Genomic DNA, 20,457 nt, shown 5'->3' with positions numbered 1-20,457 from the left:
AATAGGAACAAATACAAAATAACCACAAAGAGCCACACAACAACTTCCAAAAGATGCAAAACAAACCAGAGGGAGGCATAAAGGGATCACATAAAGACAAAATGAGCACTGAAACAAACTGAAATAAAACCATCAAAAAATGTACTTAATGACCTTAGAGAGCTACAAAACCAACACCAAAAGATAACGTGACCCTACAAGGAAACAAAATGAGCACAAAAAGACATAAAACCACCAAAGAAATCACTGAAAGGCACAAAATGGCCACAAAAACAAATCATACAACCACCAATAGATTTAAAATAACTATGGGGAGACACAAAATGTCCATTAAAGAGACACAAAACAATCATTAGAAGGTAGAAAATGGCTACAAAATGGTGCAAAACATCTTCAATTGTATTCTGTGTCTGTGTCAGTGCAGCTGTCCTGCTCCTACAGGAGGGGAGGGTGGAGGACCTCGTTCGTGTCTGTGCTCAGAGACCCACTGAGTCATAATCTGTCCTTGCAGATGTTATTGTGACATTAACTTCTGGCATACCAAGGTGTTCTTGCCTCATCTGGGACACAGTCTTTGACACAAGTGTCCATTTGGTCTTGTGGCTGAATGTTTGCATGTATGTAAGTGTGATGCAATTATCTATTTACATGTTCCAGTCAATCCCCAGTGTCTCGGCTTCAGCTTGTGCAGAACGCTGCTGCACACATGTTAAAGGGCCCATATCTCTGTAGTTCTTTCCCCCCCTTCATTGGTTGCCAGTTAAATTAAGGATTCATTTTAAGATTGTTTTAATTCATATTAAATCTCAGCACGATCTGACCCCCAGTTATATTGAGGAGCTACTAACTCCCTATGATCAAAACTGTAATCCATGATCTTCTAACCAACACTTGCTAATAAGGCTGGTAAGAGAAGAGAAGACCCTCACTCGGGTGCCGTCTGGAGATAAAAAACAAAACCCAACTCAGACAAAAGTCTCTCATATCCAACTTGGATGGTGAACAGGCTTTTGCCACCATGGCCTCGAGACTCTGGAACTCCTCATCAGAGGAGACGACACTTGCCAGCACTTTACCTGTTCTTAAACCATTGCTTAAAACATATTTTTTATTGGAAATAATTCTAATGTCTGATCTTTAACTGGATGTTGTTTGTTTTTAATACTTTTTGTTTTTGTTTTTGTGTTATTTTAAACCCATGTATTTTGTAACCTTGTTTAGATAAGTGCTATAGAACTAAAGTGTATTGTTATTATTACTATTATTATTATTATTAATATTGTTATAATACAGTTATTGTTATAATACAGGGATCCTCCAGTTATCATCTGTGATTAAAAGTCCCATTAAAAAAAAGGGTGAGTGATTTTATTTCCTGGCTCAGCAGCTGGAGGAGGAGGAGGAGGAGTGATCCGGACTGTGCACAGGGCACAGTCATGAAATAGTTTGGGAGAGAAGCAGTTTTACATTATATGAAGTGAGTGCACCGCGGAAACGAAGCTGCAGAAACTGGAGTGGATTAATGACTGACTGACTGATGCACGAATCGGCTGGAGAGAAACTTACCTGCAGAGTACAACTGGCTGATTGGTGTCGGTGATGGGCGCCGGTGTGGGTTAGAACCAGATCAGAATACTTCACCTGGTTGTTCTGTCTTTTGTTTTTATCCCGCCCATGGTTTTTCATGCTGAACGGGAAGGATGCATTTCTTTTTGCTTTGCTGCGTTTTTCTCTGGGCAATGTTACCGCAGAGCGACATGCACACTGCTGTACCTGCCACAGGTGAGTTCACACGAGCTACAGCACAGGTAAGAAGGAAAAGAGGCGTTAATCTGTAGCCGAATTAAACATTAACATCACAAAGACCTAACACTTACATATCAAGTAGAAATATTTTATTTCTTTTCTCGTTTTTGGGGTTGGATTGTTAAAATTAGACGCTTTGTAAATAGAGTCTGGTCTTAAGGAAAACGTTTCTTTAATTGTGTAAATCACCTATGTAACCAGTACAAAAATACACAAGTTTTGCTGACAGTGAGTGACATTGCTGTTAACATATTAAATGATGAGTCAGATCACAGCACAGTCAAGCATGAAAATATCATCACTGACTAACACAAAAGGTTGGGATCAGGTTTGAACAAGTTATGACTTGGACATTGTTGTCCTGAAGAGTTAATGTGTGATGATGATCAGAGGAATCAGAGATTTCAGAGGAACAATATTTCCTCTGAAATCTCAGCATCGTCTCACATTAAAGGTGCAGTGTGTAATATTTGGGTGAGAGGGATCTATTGGCAGAACATGAATATAAAATAATCCTAGTAATGTTTTCACTTTGTGTTTGATCATCTAAATTTGTACAAATTGCTGTTTATTTACCCTGGAATGGACTCTTTGTATTGAAATACTTTATATTTACATCTGGAGTGGATCATCTCTACGGAGTGTTTTGTACAGTAGTCCAAACAGGACAAACTAAACACCTTCCAGTTTTTATGTCAACTGAAGGCTACCACAGGTTCTCTTTCATGTTTGGGAGAGGAGGGAGAGGTGAGGGGTTATTCAGCTGCAACATGCAACTTTACCACTAGATGTCACTAAATTCTACACACTAGCCTTTAAAGGGGCAGTGTGTAAGATGTTTTAGACTCTCTATGGCTCTCTTTGCAAAAATCGGGATATAATCCTCATATCGAAGTTATAGTAACTCTTTAGCGAGCCTAAAATAATAACTGTAGTGTTTATATTTCGATAGAATAAGCCTTATTCATTTTTTATATCTCCCCCATCGCCACGTTGGATCGACATATTGCTACAGACACGTATGTTTACTTCTTCTTCTTCTGGCTTGTATTGGCGGTTGGCAAAGAATGATTTGGTGCATTATTGCCACCAGCTGGTCAAAAAAAATAATAATAACTGCCCGTAAATAATTTAGAAGAAGAAATGGGACTGGGAGGTTGTTATGAAAGGTCTGTAGGAAGTTTATGAACAGAAAAGATGTTGAATGGAGGAAAATACTTACCAATTAACAACAGAAAAAACAAGGGACATTCAAATTCGACTCGAAGCCTAAATGTCCTCTGACATCTTCCTACAAGGCGCATTCACAGCCCCTCGGACTCAACATCGTGTGGCTATGGCCGTTAGCTTAGCCACTTCCAGTTGACTATTAGGCTTAAAGGATGGAAAACTACTGAGAGACAAAGCGTATCTGACACTAAAGTGTTGAACAGGTAATGTACCTCATCAATATATATTCAATCTGTTGTTTGGTAGATCAGTTTTTTTACTATGCACCAGAATTATAATGTGTGTATTCAGGCTGATGCTGTTATAGTAACATTTACATTGTTACAGATAGATCATATTATTAATTACTCGTGCTTAAGATCATTGTAGTAAATGTTGAGACGTCCTGAATTTATTTTGTTTAGTGAACTTCCCACCACCTCAGGAAAAATTATAATAAAATAATTTATTACAGGAGAGTGTCATGTATCACTTATTTTCTTACTGTTCTTTTACAGCTTGCTGACCCTGATACATCAATTCCAATAAAAGAAAAAGTTTTTCATATCCAACTTTGTTTAGCAATGGAGTTTCCACTGGAACACAGGCAAGTCAATTCATTGAAAAATTGTAATGTTGCTTCTCTAATGTTTTATTATCAACAAAAATTGTTCTTTCTTCCCTTCTTCGTTACTTTCTCTCCTTTCTGACTGCCATTTTACCATATCTATAAAAAAAGTTGTAAATGCTTTAATATTATAATATTATTTGTTTGTTTTTACAGCTTGCATCTGCAAGTGATTACTTACATACAAAGTCACTGTTCAAAGATGTTAACATGTATATAAGATATTGAATGGTTGAAAACTGGGATTTTAGCTTCAGAAGACCTTGGTCCAGATGACCCAAGAGGATGAGGATTGGTGCCCTCCTCACCTGCACCATTCACATCAGAATTGGTGCAGACACTAGTCAGGAGATGTCTGGGTAAAGTAGTTTATTTTTGTCTTTCTTGTGGAATCCAAACCCTGTATGTCATACTCATATTAGCAAAACAAATAAAAATTTAAAATATTACATTAATAAGTATTGCAACTGCTTTCAACAGGACCACTTATCCATGCAACTGAGGATTGTGAATGATCCGGATGGGAGATCACTATTCGTCCCTGAAAAGCAAAGCTGAATCATGGTGCCACTCAGGCACACCAACCTGTGTGAAAATATACACTACCGTTCAAAAGTTTGGGGTCACTTAGAAATGTCCTTATTTTTCAAAGAAAAGCACTGTTTTTTTCAATGAAGATAACATTAAATTAATCAGAAATACACTCTATACATTGTTAATGTGGTAAATGACTATTCTAGGTGGAAACGTCTGGTTTTTAATGAAATATCTACATAGGTGTATAGAGGCCCATTTCCAGCAACTATCACTCCAGTGTTCTAATGGTACATTGTGTTTGCTAATCGCCTTAGAAGACTAATGGATGATTAGAAAACCCTTGAAAACCCTTGTGCAATTATGTTAGCACAGCTGAAAACTGTTTTGCTGGTGAGAGAAGCTATAAAACTGGCCTTCCTTTGAGCTAGTTGAGTATCTGGAGCATCACATTTGTGGGTTCGATTATACTCTCAAAATGGCCAGAAAAAGAGAACTTTCATATGAAACTCGCCAGTCTATTCTTGTTCTTAGAAATGAAGGCTATTCCATGCGAGAAATTGCGAAGAAACTGAAAATTTCCTACAACGGTGTGTACTACTCCCTTCAGAGAACAGCACAAACGGGCTCTAACCAGAGTAGAAAGAGAAGTGGGAGGCCCCGGTGCACAACTCAGCAAGAAGACAAGTATATTAGAGTCTCTAGTTTGAGAAATAGACGCCTCACAGGTCCTCAACTGGCAGCTTCTTTAAATGGTACCCGCAAAACGCCAGTGTCAACCTCTACAGTGAAGAGGCGACTCCGGGATGCTGGCCTTCTAGGCAGAGTGGCAAAGAAAAAGCCATATCTGAGACCGGCCAATAAAAAGAAAAGATTGATATGGGCAAAAGAACACAGACATTGGACAGAGGAAGATTGGAAAAAAGTGTTATGGACAGACGAATCAAAGTTTGAGGTGTTTGGATCACACAGAAGAACATTTGTGAGACGCAGAACAGGTGAAAAGATGCTGGAAGAGTGCCTGACGCCATCTGTCAAGCGTGGTGGAGGTAATGTGATGGTCTGGGGCTGCTTTGGTGCTGGTAAAGTGGGAGATTTGTACAAGGTAAAAGGGATTTTAAATAAGGAAGGCTATCACTCCATTTTGCAACACCATGCCATACCCTGTGGACAGCGCTTGATTGGAGCCAATTTCCTCCTACAACAGGACAATGACCCAAAGCACACCTCCAAATTATGCAAGAACTATTTAGGGAAGAAGCAGGCAGCTGGTATGCTGTCTGTAATGGAGTGACCAGCGCAGTCACCAGATCTCAACCCCATTGAGCTGTTGTGGGAGCAGCTTGACCGTATGGTACGCAAGAAGTGCCCATCAAGCCAATCCAACTTGTGGGAGGTGCTTCAGGAAGCGTGGGGTGACATTTCTACAGATTACCTCAACAAATTAACAGCTAGAATGCCAAAGGTCTGCAATGCTGTAATTGCTGCAAATGGAGCATTCTTTGACGAAAGCAAAGTTTGAAGAACAAAATTTATATTTCAAACAAAAATCATTATTTCTAACCTTGTCAATGTCTTGACTATATTTTCTATTCATTTTGCAACTCATTTGATAAATAAAAGTGTGAGTTTTCATGGAAAACACGAAATTGTCTGGGTGACCCCAAACTTTTGAACGGTAGTGTATATACAAGATAAATAGAACAAATCTTTTTATATATATTTTATTATTACACTTTTCATTTCAGTGTAAACACAATTGAACAAATATTAATGGTGGTTAATATTAATATATTCATTTGAAAATATATAATTGCAAAGCAAATGTGTAAAAACAGTAATAGAAAAACAATTACATTAATAAGATTCAACATAAATAATAATAATGAGAGAGAGAGAGAGAGAGAGAGAGAGAGAGAGAGAGAGAGAGAGAGAGAGAGAGCCTGCTTGAAAAAGGTGAAATCTATCACCTTTGCAACTGTCAAAGACCTCAAAGATTCTTTTGATCTATGACCACTGACACTGTAACTCGTTCCTTTGATGAAGGCTCACATTGACTCCCATAAAAATGTTCGCAATTTATGAGCGAACCATTTGGCAAAAGTCTTAGAATAGACAGATCACACCATTCACGACCGAGCCACACGTTTTGATGTAGCATCCTGACCACAGCATTTCCTCTGGCTATCTGAAAGTTGTGGCCCTACAGTTCATAAGAATACCATGGCACTCCAGCAGAAGGTGGGTCACCATGCCTGCAGCTGTCCCTTCAATAGTGAGCAGTGAGTAGTGAGCAGAGAAGTGGCTTTGTTCTTGTTTGATCTCTATCTACTTCACAGGCTTTATATCATAGGCATGTTCAAAGGATATATTGCAAACAATTTAGATATTGGCTTATTTCTTTACCTATGCATCTCAGGGAGACATGTGCAGAGCGAGCCTCAACATTCTGGCTTAATTTTCATTTGCAAGTATTTTAATAATTATCTACAAAGGCGATGGACCAAAACACAAAGATTGATCAGGGTAGCCTCTCTACCCTGAGCACCGGTAACTTGGGTTTTGACTTGTTATTGCAAGTTTTGGAATTACGTATTACAGACTCTTCTCTTCTTCCTAATGATACCCCTGCTGAGGAAGAGTGTGGCCCCCAGCAGCCTCAGACAGAGCGCCACATGCCTCTGGGAGCAGCACCACTCAGACTGGAGCAGCCAGTCATGCCTGTGCCTCAGGAAGAGTGTGGCCCCCAGCAGCCTCAGACAGAGTGCCACATGCCTCTGGGAGCAGCACCGCTCAGCATGGAGCAGCCAGTCATGCCTGCGACTGAGGAAGAGTGGGGTCCCCAGCAGCCTCAGACAGAGTGCCACATGCTTCTGGGAGCAGCACCGCTCAGCATGGAGCAGCCAGTCATGCCTGCGACTGAGGAAGAGTGGGGTCCCCAGCAGCCTCAGACAGAGTGCCACATGCCTCTGGGAGCAGCGCTGCTCAAACTGGAGCAGCCAGTCATGCCTGCGACTGAGGAAGAGAGGGGTCCCCAGCAGCCTCAGACAGAGCGCTACATGCCTCTGGGAGCAGCACTGCTCAAACTGATGCAGCCAGTCATGCCTGCACCTAGATTTCATTGTGCACAGACCGGCTTTCCTCTTCTTCCTCCCTATCGTGTCCCAACTGAGAAAATGTTTAGTCCCCAGAAGTCTCAGACAGGGCACTTCATGCCTCTGGGAGCAGCACCGCTCAAACTGGAGCAGCCAGTCATGCTTGCGCCTGGATTTCTTACTGCAAAAACCAACCCTCCTCTTCATTCTTATGATGCCCCAGCTAAGGGAAGTTTTGTCCCCCAGCATCCTCAGACAGAGCGCCACATGCCTCTGGGAGCAGCACCACTCAGCCTAGAGCAGCCTGTCATGCCTACGCCTAAGGAAGAGTGGGGCCCCCAGCATACTCAGACAGAGTGCCGAATGCTTCTGGGAGCAGCACCGCTCAAACTGGAGCAGCCAGTCATGCCTGCGCCTGGATTTCTTACTGCAAAAATGAACCCTTCTTTTCTTCAATCTTATGATGCCCCAGCTAAGGAAAAATTTGTCCCCCAGCAGCCTTGGACAGAGCGCTACATGCCTCTGGGAGCAGCACTGCTCAAACTGATGCAGCCAGTCATGCCTGCACCTGGATTTCATTGTGCACAGACCAGCTTTCCTCTTCTTCCTCCCTATCGTGTCCCAACTAAGAAAATGTTTAGTCCCCAGAAGTCTCAGACAGGGCACTTCATGCCTCTGGGAGCAGCACCGCTCAAACTGGAGCAGCCAGTCATGCTCGCGCCTGGATTTCTTACTGCAAAAACCAACCCTCCTCTTCTTCATTCTTATGATGCCCCAGCTAAGGAAAGTTCTGTCCCCCAGCAGCCTCAGACAGAGTGCCACATGCCTCTGGGAGCATCACCGCTCAGCCTAGAGCAGCCTGTCATGCCTGCACCTGGATTTCATTGTGCACAGACCGGCTTTCCTCTTCTTCCTCCCTATCATGTCCCAGCTGAGGAAATGTTTAGTCCCCAGCAGTCTCAGACAGGGCACTACAAGCCTCTGGGAGCAGCACCATTTAGCCTGCAGCCGCCAGTCATGCCTGCACCTGGACCGGCTCTTCCCAGGTACCAGCCACCAAGTGCCTTGCAGCCAAACTACATGTATTGCCAGGCAGCTCCTTTCAGCCACAGCCAGGTAAGGTTAGATATTGATACTTCTTATGGTTGTGCATATGATACCTTAAGCGTGGCACCATTAAATGGTGTGCCTTTGGGCATTTAATAAATTTGGTTATCAGAATAAAATATTGAATATTAATTGTAATATTAAATAATAACTTTAATTGATTAAAGTTACCTCAGGGCACCACCCTTCAAAGGAAGGGAAAAGATAGCCAATTTATTGATTGTCTCATGAAAGTACTAACTACAAATTTGGAACTCTGATCAATAATTAAATTAATAAATATAACCAAAATTACCATAGAGATAGTTAGCAAAGTTGAACGATTTGAGTTCTCCGAGTATTCGTGTGAGCTGGAGAGCCACACTTCTCCTCTTGGAGAGTTGAATAGAAAAGAGCAGGAGGAGAGGGGGAACTGGGCTTATAATGGCCTGGTGACCTCATTGGTCATGGGGCCCAGAGTGACCAAAGTGGTTGAAAGTTGTGTTCAGGGGCAGTTTTAACACCTCAGTGTGAAGTTGAAGCACCCTGGGAGACTGAGTTCTGGAGGCTCTCCCTTTTCTCCAGAACAAATAAACATGTGTCAGCATTTGACTAAACATGTAGGCCGAACTGTAGTTCACAAATACCAGGTCCCAACATTATTCACTTATTAACTAATAATTCATGGATACTAAGAGTAGTGATCCTGACTGAGTTCTGGGATACGCCACAGAGCAACTATGACAGATTATCAATCTTTTGTTTGTCCTTGTTGGGATTACAATATTAGCATCGGGACAGGTATTATTAAGTCTGGGTAGGTATAAGTATGTACAGGCTGTGTTTTTAGTCCACAGCAGCTTTTTCAAGAAGTTACTGAAACCTTGTATTTGTGTCTCCAGGTCAACAACGGGCCAGTTGTGAGTCGCCCTCAGGTCCTGGTGACAAACCTGGTTCCTGTTGGATTAATGTATGTATCTCACACATAAATGCAAACAAACACACAACTGTGAGCCTCTATGTGTATCTTCAAACCCACTTCTTCTGTCATCTAATGTGTCTGCCTGATCGTGTCTCTATAGAAATAGAAAGATCGTTTATGGGGTTTCAGCCTATTCAGCTCCTCCTGTCGCTTCTAATGTCCCTGGAGGTAGCGCCTTTGTTTCAAGGTAAGTCCACCTGACTGCTTCATCATCTGTGGCTGATCACAACAAAGCCAGACTCAAAATGTTATCACAGTAACCTCATATGTCTTATAATTATTCTCATGTATCTTGATCCTCGTCAACTTTTTTGGTTTGTTTCTTTCCTCAGAGTTTTACACAGCGGAAATTCATGCTCTCCCTCTGTTGTACTGTTTTCCCATAGAAATAAAAGGTATTGCCCAAAGCCACACAACGAGAGCAGTCCCTATGTCAAGAAGCCCCCAAACGCTTTCATGCTATTCCGCACGGAACAGAGGCCAAATGTTGTAGTAGAGCTCCAAAACTCAGACTGTGCGGCTGTCAACAGACTCCTTGGACAAAGAGTAGGTGTTTTTGCGCTGTATGTTTTGAAACTCTTGGTGCCACATAAACTTCACCAAACTTCAAGTTTGATAAACGAATTAAAAGCTTTCTGTCATCGAGCACTTTTGAAAACAACACTTCTAAAATGTGAAATTGTTCCTCTAACTATAATTCTTGACTTCACGTGGATCTGTGTGCACTTATGCTCTTGTTTATGTTGTTGTGTGTCCACAGTGGAAGTCTATGTCCAAAGACGAGCAGGCAAAATATTATGAACATGCAGAGAGGGAGAAGCACCTCCACTCTCAGGCCTTCCCTGATTGGTCAGCCAAGGACAATTATGTACGTACTGTGTACTATGCTCACATACAACTCATACATGTTCATATAATTTTACACAGATGCAACACGGTCACTGCAGTCTGACACGTTTGTCTTTGTTTACAGGCCAAAAAGAGGAAAAGGATACGAAGGAAGCGTCCGGCTATGACTTAAGATTTCTGCAATTTGAACTCACCAGGGAGTGAGAATCTGAAGACTTTGAGATGTGCACCTTTTGATTTGTTTAACGCAGGGAATGTCTACAGAATGGAGCCATCCGCGTAAAGCACAACTGTATTCCCATTTGTTCAATAAATGGTTAAATCATGACAAAGTGTTCCTGACTGAAACACTGTCTCCACACATGCTTGTTGGTTAAGCAACAGTCAAATCAACAAATGAGGCTCTGTTAACTAGTTAAACCGACTCGTGTCTGTCACATGCTTGAGCCTACAGCCGGTTAGCTTAGCTTAGCGCTCTCTAACAGCAAACAGGGAAACAGATATTTCAATGCACATACCAGCCTGGCAACCAGCCGAGAATAGAGGATGGTACAGCTTCCAGCCGAGAAGTAGACCAGAACATAACTCCTTGTAAAAAGTTTCCTTGTTTTCCAGTATTTATGCTTAGCTAATTCAGCTGTTGTCTCCACAAGGCTTGCTGCACTATAGGTCAAAGTCCCTGCCTACTTTATGTTAATGGCGGGACATGGACATGTCATTTTAGTTTGTTCTTATCAAACTGATGTTCAAATGTAAATTTTTCTGAAAACTTTGACTGTAGTTAGTTATTTCATTTATGAAACTTCATGATGGACAACAGAGACTGACTCTCTGGTCAAGCACACGTATCGACAGGACTTCCCTACCCCGGCCCCATCACTCGATCGCCACGTGCATGTGCAATATAGCAGCGTTTGTGACAAATTGTTCCATTTTTCTTGTAACAGAAAAAAATGGGGATTAATTCATACAGTGTTTGTATCCTCAACATAATCTTAGAAATAATGGTAAACTGTTTATTGTTTATGTTTAATTCTTCTCCAGGACCAGTGCATTACTGTATCATTACTGTATTTTTAAGTTCAAGAGAAGCTTTGGCCTTAAAGCTAACTTTGACATAGACAGGGTTGAGATCCTTACAGATGGCCACAGCTAATTAAAAGAAAATATTTTGACCTATTAGCTAAGTTAGAGATCCCAAAAAAGGCCATGAGGAATGTCTGGAATTTTTTTATTAATTTGTGGTTTCATTTTTCATTTGGAAATGTGTAAAAAGCAACATGCAGTTTATGTGTAAAAAGAGAATTTAAAAATAGTCCGCGTTGATTTTGATCTGACAGAGATAGTCTGCCATCTGTCTGTTTGATGTCAGTGCACATTGATAGTGCATATTTTTCATTCATCTGTACAGCTCTGCAGTGTGGCATATGGCCTTGGCACAGCTTGAAACCAATTACATGACAGATGACATGTTCAAATATCTCTCTCTCTCTCTCTCTCTCTCTCTCTCTCTCTCTCTCTCTCTCTCTCTCTCTCTCACACACACACACACACACATACACTTGCATGTGCACATTCACATGCACGTCTCAGAGGAATGCAAACATGGAGCAATTCCTTCACATTTCCATCAACGGTTATAATTCAACCATGTGTTCTCAGCTTTCTGTCTCGTTTCTGTGTTCTGCCTCTTTTCCTCGGTCACCTGTTAAGACATTTCCAAGACAAGATTATCATGGCTAAAAGAATATATGGTTTTAGTGTTACTATGATATTTATAGAAAATACAAATCAAATTCATCTCTAGCCTAGTCAATTTTGTGTGTTTTGTCACTTCTTTGGCAAAAAAATTACACTCAAAATATAAATATTAAATGATTTAGGAGGTTCTGATTAATTGATATAATATTATCATATATGAATCAATAACATGTTATCATCATTAATTCATTAATACCAATTATGTCATTATCACAGCAACCTTTATGTGTATATATATATGGGTTATTTTGGCTTCATTTCTGGATACGAGGATGTGAAGATGCGGTGTCCATCTTTATGTACAGCCTGTGCTGTGCGTGTGTGTGTTTACAGATTCCCACAGGGATTTCATTTTATTGAGGTTTCCTCTCACTGCGGACGCCTCCTCATCTGATTGCGCTTTTTCTCGCTCATTTCCTCCCTTCCTCTTTATTTTCCTACTGCTTAATTTGCTGCCTCCATATGAAAGTTTAATGAGCATGGACCATTGCTGCAATAAACTAATGGGTGTGTTCTGCAGAGGAGATGTGAAAAACAGAGAAGTGTGAACAACGTGGAAGAAGACGCGATAAAGCAGTTGTCCACATTGTATAGTGGACAATTAAGCATGACTATAGTGGGTGAATTGATTCCTATATAGTATTTAATCTGGTCCTCAATTCAAATTATTATAAGAACTATTGTCACTGTTTTAATCATGTACGTATAATAGGTTATGGTATTAGACATATATTTTCATGAACCTCAGGTGCCACAGGTTGATATGCATGTGTAGAGAGCAGGACAATTCAGAAACACTCGAGCAGAAACAGATGAGTGAGTGACCAGATGCACATATCTGATTGTGCGGGATGCTCGTAGGTAGAATTGATTCTTTCCATTGAAGGTTATTCCAGTAAGACGACTTTTAGTCCACAAAACTGCTTCTGAGAAATGATAATGGGTGAGATGGAGAAACCAGTATGTGCTCACTTAGGTGGAGAGATACCAAGATGTGGGATTTGCTTTCTCTTCCTGCACTGCATCTTTTTAATTTTTTTTTACAGATTTATCTTCAGTGTAAATCTCCCTCTGGTTTCATGTGATAAATCGACTCCCGCGACCAATTTCTTCCTCACTGTCATAAATCCTCCCCTAGCTCAAGTTTTCTCAGTGTAATACGTTTTTTACACATTCTGATACAGTGGGAGCCGTGCAGTGGCTTGTACTCAGCTTGTCGGTGTTATTCATGGGATAAGACACTTCATACACCTGCTACTGCCTCTCATTCTTCATATTAATGCTTCCCCAAGAGCACTAACTGCTTGTGCAACATTAATGAGATCGGTCTTACCTTAGATATCCTAAAGCAGTGCTCCCCTTTTTATATGCCTGAGATAATAATGTGGTCACGACGGGATGATTCATCACAATCAACAGTATCTAGTATAACTGAGGAGGCAGCAGAGGAAACTAATAAGTCCCCATGGTTTAAACTTTCCGTGAACACTTGTCTGCTGAGTAGTGGAAATGGTATAAAAGTCTGTACTTTGGTCCAATGTTTAACAAGGTGGAAATGAACTCCTTGAAATTGTTATATTTTAAATTGTGTTGGTAATGTGTAATGTACAAGGTTTCACACATAGTGAGAAACCCAAAGAGGATTTTCACTTGACTCTGCCATTAGTGTGCGTTCTTAATCAGAAAAATGTGTTCCCGACTGGGAAAATTCACGTTGGAGCAACAACTAAGAAAGTTGGTATAAATATCATAATTCATAAACCAATTCATATAATTTTAGAATCATCTTTGTTTCTACTATCAACTTGTCAAATGTTTCATTTTGATTAGTTGCAAACTGTATGTCCATCTCTCAAAAGCATCTTAACACTACTGTTTAGCCATTACTGATGTTTTTATGATTAACATGTATGCATATGTTTTAAAGCATATGTATGCCTGTCACACCTGATCCTTCTTCACTAATATGTAAATATTGTAAAGATGTGTCAAGGTGTTGGTTTGACTCCCTAAACACAAAAATACAACACATTTTATTTACCGTGTCCATGTTTTTTCCACATTCCAACTTCAAAACACATGATGTGTTCACAACTCGGTAAATAGGACCTTCCTCCAAAGTAGGAATATAAGGGAGTTTATTTACAAAATCAAGAATATGCTGATAAGATAATAATCGTGAGATGCGGTGGTTGGGCTGCTAATGAGAACAGACGGTTTAGTGCCGGTAGCGAAGGATATGGAGGCAGTGTGGCTGTTGTGACAGAGATTGCTAAGGTTGAGACAGGCAGGGGTGTGCTGGCTGAGCGCTGCAAGCAGATGGAGGTAGCAGATGATTGGTTGAACAACATTCTGGCAGAGTCTTGAGTGCTTGATCCGGTCAATATATACTGCCGGATTGCAGAGATTTGATTCATCATTGCAGCTCAGGTGTGAAGGATTGCTGGCTGGGGAATCAGGGGACCGGAAGCCGATGCCCAGTCAGGCAGAAGAATGCCAACAGGCTCACCACTCAAAAACAGAACCAGAAACCCACACAGAACCATACCAGGTGGTGGAGACCAAAATAGAGCAGAAAGGAGAGAGAATATTGGACTTGCCTTCATCCGGTGTCAAGATCATAGACTGTATAACAGTCTTGACCACCCCCTGGAGGATGGCTGCAGTATAGGTCATAAACCCCACCTCCTCCATGTTGGTGGATGGGACATGGGCAAACAAAAAAGTCAAAAACAAATAGTTTTTTCTCAAAGATGGTCTCTGTCATTTAAGGTAGCTCTAATCACACTGATGTTTGTTCAAGTGTAAATTTTTCTAGTAAGTTTGATTTGATGCTATAAAAAGAATGGGAGACACATCATGATTGACAGCTGAGACGGACATGCGTTTGGTTGAGGGAATGTGTGAGTGGGATTTCAAAAGCGTGGCCACACACCACAGTCAATACTGTGCAGACTCAAATTACGTTAAAAGTGCCAGATGGCTACACCTGTATAATTTTAGCTTCATTTTTGTACAATGGGAGGAAGTGGAGACACGTCATTCATCTTTGTAAACAGTCTATGGTCTCAACTCTAAATAAGTGTTGCTTCATAACTGGTGGATGTGTAAATCATCCATTCTTTCTACTTGGCTTCACGACATCAGTTTATAAGATCATTAAAAAGGGAATTTAAAAAGTTAGGCATTATTTTAAAAAAGAATCTGTAGTTCACCTGTTAATGTTCTGACAGCATTGGCATATTAAAGTGACCTCCCTGTTTCCCTCCTGTTGTTAACAGTGTTGGACTGCTGTGAAGGGGATATTCTCCTCCTGCTGGATTCTTCAGGAAGTGTAGCACTCTACGAATTCTCACACCTGCTGCGTTTCACTGCCGACCTGCTTCGGCCCTTCTCATTGGGCCGTGGACATGTGAAAGTCGGGCTGCTGCAAGTGGGCACAAGCGCAAAACTGGTGTTCGACCTGAACGCCCACGACAGTCAGGAAAGTCTACAGAAGGCCCTGCAACATGTCCGCCATCTGCAAGGAGACACCAACACTGTGGCAGCACTTAAGGTGGCCCAGCGGCTCCTGGCAGAGACAGAGGAGAGCCTACCACAGATACTGCTGTGGCTGACTGATGGTGCGCAGCCTGGAAGCGTGGTCGAGCCAATGACGGAGCTGAAGGAGAGGGGAGTTTCTGTGCTGATTGTGTCCACAGTACATGGCAACTACCAGGTGTTACAACGTGCAGTGACACCTCCTCTGGAGTCCCACCTGTACTCTGTGGACATCGACAACATCGACATCATCACAGAAGAGCTGAGGAACGCCATCATCAGTAAGTGTGTGTGTGTGTGTGTGTGTGTGTGTTCCTGTATTTATATCTTTGTGAGGACATTTCAATGGGCCGTTTGAGGGATAAGACTTGGTTTTAGGGTTAGGGTTAGAAATTAGGTTAGGATTAGGGTTAGGGTTAGTAATTTAGTTTGAATTGTTAAGGTTAGGGTAAGGGGCTAGGGAATGTATAATGTCAATGAGTCACTAAGAAGTACAACGTGTGTGTGTTTGAAGCATTACAGTAGTTCCATGGCAGGTGTTAGAAAAATATTTTAAAACAGTAAAAAGTGGATTTCAACTACAGAATTATTTGCTCCAGTTGGTCCAATTTTCTATATATTTCTATGTATTTACACCCCCCTCTCTCTCTTCTCGTCTTATCTATAGAAATCCTTCGCACAGAACGGCTGCATGTGGTTCACTTGACCTCCCACAGTGCTGTACTGCAGTGGCGTCCTATTCTGACAGCAGACAGAGGTTATTATGAGCTCTGGTATAACTCCATGTTGAATACGGACCCCGAGACCAGACGTACCATCTCAGGTAACTCCAGCCGGGTGGAGCTGACAAACCTCCAGCCTGATACCACCTACACAGCGTCTCTCCGCCCACAGTCCAATCAGACGCTGTTTGACACACTCTCTGTGACCTTCACCACACTTCCTGGTAAGATGATTTACAGGGGATTTTACCTTCTAAAGGTTATTTCTAGTGGTGCACCGATGTATCGGCCGTATATCGTTTACTGCCATCGGCGTATCGGTAATAAACTTGACTTTCACCGATAACATTGGCCGATGTTCATTGGTATGTTTTCTGCAGCCTGCCAATCTGGCATCCAGATTAAATGTCCCCCTCTGCCCATCCACTACAGCCACACAAGCAGTCATATCGATAAAAAGAGAGAGGGGGGGGTGGGGGGGGGGGGGGGGGGGCTAAAGCCTTGCTTGGAGAATATGTCATTTACCCCCGACACCCGACATTGAACGGGTTACATACAACAACAAGTGGAGAATCGCGGGCTGACCGGCGCGGAGAAATGCGGGTCCGGTGTGAACAGCCAGGCGGCTGCGCGCTTGAGAATGACGCTGCGCGGCGCGGGGCAAGTATCTGTTTACAGTTGAGATGATGTCTTGAGTAGGCCTGGTGATACTGTTAAATGTTTGGCTGAATAGGTGTCTATGTCCATCCATGGCATCTAAAGTTACACTTGTCACTTTATCTGTTTTTCATATTATTCAAGTAATAAACAAATATCGGTATCAACTATCGGCTAGATTGTTGTTTTAAATATCGGTATCAGTATCGGCCAAGAATTTCCATATCGGTGCATCCCTAGTTATTTCATAATTCTGAAATGCTGTTGATGTTTTGTCCCTGCTTTCCCCAGAATATGGACTTTGCTCATTGAATTGTAGACATTTGAATTTACATTGTAGATAATGGAAAACTGGAGACAAATCAATTCAACTGGCTGAGCACTTGATGTTGTTGGTTTTCTTCTAAACAGATATTTGTGCCATTAAAGAGATATTTACTACAACATGAGGCCACGCGTCTGCAAATCCAGTTTAATAAGGGTTAGGGTCAGCAGTGCAGCTGCAAAGCAGTCTGATTGGTTTCTGCAGTGTGATCGATAGTTTTAATTTAGGTGTTCAAACAGGCAACTTCAAGCACCAGATTCCATCTCATCTGAATTCATTAAAGTTCATCTAAATATGATGCTGGCAGCATGACCTCACCTGTGTCCCTTCTCCCTGCGCCTGCTGCAGAGGTTTTAAGCCCGGCAGTGGTCTCCGTGTCAGACTCCAGCCCTCATCAGATCCGCGTGAGCTGGGGTCCTCTGCAGCCGGCCCGCGTCCAGAGATACACGGTGGAGTACGGAGCCATTCCGAGTGGACAAGTCCGGACTGTGACGTTTCATAGCCAGAAGAATTCTACTTTACTTACAGGCCTGGACCAGGGCACCCAATACCTGGTCACAGTCAGCGCTCTGCATGTGGATGGAAAAGAAAGAGCCATGTCAGTGAGGGCATGCACTCAGGAGGGTATGTTTTCAGTTGTAGCATGATTTTATCTGTGAACAAAAATATGTTGTTTTAGCTGAAAAGCATCACATCTGTTCTGTCTATCTCTCTTTTGTGAAAGTTGACCTTTTAAAGTTGCCATTTTAGATCTCCGTTTCTAAATCATTCCTACATTCTTTCGAAGCGTATCCGTTTCGCTTGTCTTAACAGCTGAAAATGTCTCCTTGTTTTCTTTCCTGCAGCAGCTCCGCCTGCTCTGGCCGACCTACAGCTGACCCCTGTGCAGCCTCAGGAGGTGCAGGTAGCGTGGAAGGCCCATCAGGAAGGCTTGAAAGGCTACTGGCTCAAGTGGGAGAGAAAAAACTCCAAAGCGCCCTTCGTCTCCTCCGTCTACCTGTCTCCCAGCTCTCATTCCATGCGGCTCACACACCTTTCCCCGGGCAGCCAAGTGTGTGTGTCTCCGGTCTACAGCTCGGGCCTGGGTGACGGGTTGTGCTGCACTGCACTGCACACAGGTTACATATAAGCCCTGTATTACCATTAGCTTTTTTTTTTTACTTAATTTCCATTTGTACATTGCAGTTCACTGGAGGTAGTTTAATTTCCTGTTTCTCTGATAGATTTCCAGCCAGTGGGGTTAACAACCAGAGACTGCAGCTAAAAACATGGATGTAATCATGTATTTTAAGCCAAGGCTTTATCACATCACTCCGGCCCTGTGTCCTCACAATGTCTGTGTGAATACAGAGCATAATTGATTCTTTCTTTGTCCTGCAAAGAAAAAAATCTCCAACTTCGTCCAGACACAGTTAATTTGTTCAGTTAGTCAGGAGCATCCACAGCTGCAGAGTCTGAAGGTAGACAGTAATTACCGTCAACATAAGGAACTATTATTACTCACAGTCATTATTTATTATCATTACTATTATAATATCGACCTTCTCTTAAAATGTACTGTTACATTATTGTAGCTGTCTTGTTGTTTACCTTCCTATCTGCCCTGTGGAATCAAAATCTAAATTAGTAGCATCACCTGTTGCTTGAGCCGAGACTTCTCTCAGCTGACAAGGGACAATAGTTTATATAGAGTTTATAAATAAAGATCAACATGAGAAATTAAAGGATTTGGGGTATTTAAGTCACCATAACCATGAAAAGTCCCTGTGAGTTGTAGGGTTAAACGTATGCAATTAAAGTACCGAAATGAACTGTTACCTGAGAAGCTGCAGAGGCCTGATAATCAGACTCACCAGCATTTCACATCCACATCTTTATTCATTTAAATTGTCAAAATAAGGAAAATAAAAACTACAGGCATCAATTCAGAGGTCAACTTAACCCTCGAGACCTTTTTACAACATCGTGTTAACAAATCGAATACATTTCTACATTAGAAGTTTTAGGTATATTTAATTGATTAACATTAGCCTGTAGCTTTGAATACCAAGCGAGAGGACTAGGACCATGTTAGCACAACACTCGCTCAGGCAGAGAATCCTTCGTCCTGATGAATGCAGTGTTGATTTGAAAAAAGAATAAGAATATGTGTAACAAAGTTGTGTCCATGGGCTGCAGACAACAAACCATGGTGTATGGACCAACAGAGTAATGTCACACTCATTTCTGTTATCCTATAAAGACCAAATTTCAGCTTGTTATTTTCCGCCTGTGGCCTCTTGAGTGACATCATAGTTTGATTTTTGATATTATTGGTTATTTATCCATCCATTATCTATCTTGTAAGAGTCATGTGGGGGAGCTGGAGCCAATCCCAGCTGACATTGGGAGAGAGGCGGGGTACAGAGGTTGCCAGTGTATCACAGGACCAACATACAGAGACAAACAACCATTCACACTCACATTCACACCTACGAGGAATTTCTAATTTCTAATTAATCTAGGCCCAATCTGGATGTCTTGAACTGTGGGAGGAAGCCGGAGAGAAATCCCACGCACACACGGGGAGAACATGCAAACTCCACACAGAAAGACCCCCGGGAACCAGGATTCAATCCAACCTGTGAGGCGACAGTGCTAACCATTGTGCCCCCGTGCCACTATTGTTGACTATGGTAGTTTGAAATATTCTCATTTTGAAGCTGATCATGAATAACTCAGGAAAGATGTTTTTTTTGCCAGGAAGGACGAGTTTCATTCGTCATTTCCGTGACTTTCAGCAGCAAATTAAGCAAATAAGTCAGAGATAGATGGATTTCAATTTGACAGTCAGTTATAAAAACGTAGGGAGGGAGTGATGTTTGTAAAGGCTGGGAATGATTTTGTGTCTTTTATGAAATCAGCTCTTGCGATCAGAGTAACTCAATCTCTGTATTCATATCAGGTTTCTGTGCAGCACAGAACACAGAGTGAACATGTATTGTGAATTATATATTTTTTTGCTTCGTATATAACTTTATGTGCTTGTGAATTTCTGATCAGGATTGTATCTTAAAAATGTATCTGAAAGCAAATCAAATGAGGACCAAAAGAAAATTGTATTAAAGATATATTTGCACTGGGACGGTTTCCAATGGATTTTTGTTATTAAAGGGGAACGTAAAGCTCTGTTTTAAAAAGGGTTCCTCGCTTCAGTATTTGTATGTTTATAGGGCCATCTAGTGGCTGTAGACTGTAAACTGTACACAAACATTGCAGCCTCA

General features: G+C 41.7%; 2 protein-coding genes across 2 annotated transcripts in view; both read left to right on the top strand.

The window, feature by feature from the left end:
- Nucleotides 1-20,457, top strand: part of LOC117761837 (olfactory receptor class A-like protein 4) — a 946,130-nt gene that overhangs the window by 920,998 nt on the left and 4,675 nt on the right. The gene's annotated exons all lie outside the window — the stretch shown is intronic.
- Nucleotides 1,432-20,315, top strand: LOC117761813 (von Willebrand factor A domain-containing protein 1-like). Its single transcript, XM_034586078.1, has 5 exons — nucleotides 1,432-1,782; nucleotides 15,232-15,771; nucleotides 16,158-16,436; nucleotides 17,543-17,818; nucleotides 18,040-20,315. Exons 1-5 carry the CDS (start codon nucleotides 1,701-1,703, stop codon nucleotides 18,321-18,323), a joined length of 1,461 nt encoding a protein of 486 aa, XP_034441969.1. The 5' UTR covers nucleotides 1,432-1,700; the 3' UTR covers nucleotides 18,324-20,315.

This window comes from Hippoglossus hippoglossus, chromosome 5 (genome assembly GCF_009819705.1).
Source record: "Hippoglossus hippoglossus isolate fHipHip1 chromosome 5, fHipHip1.pri, whole genome shotgun sequence".
Taxonomy (NCBI): domain Eukaryota; kingdom Metazoa; phylum Chordata; class Actinopteri; order Pleuronectiformes; family Pleuronectidae; genus Hippoglossus; species Hippoglossus hippoglossus.
Note: the sequence above shows the minus strand (reverse complement) of the source record. Positions and strands in the feature narration are given on the sequence as shown.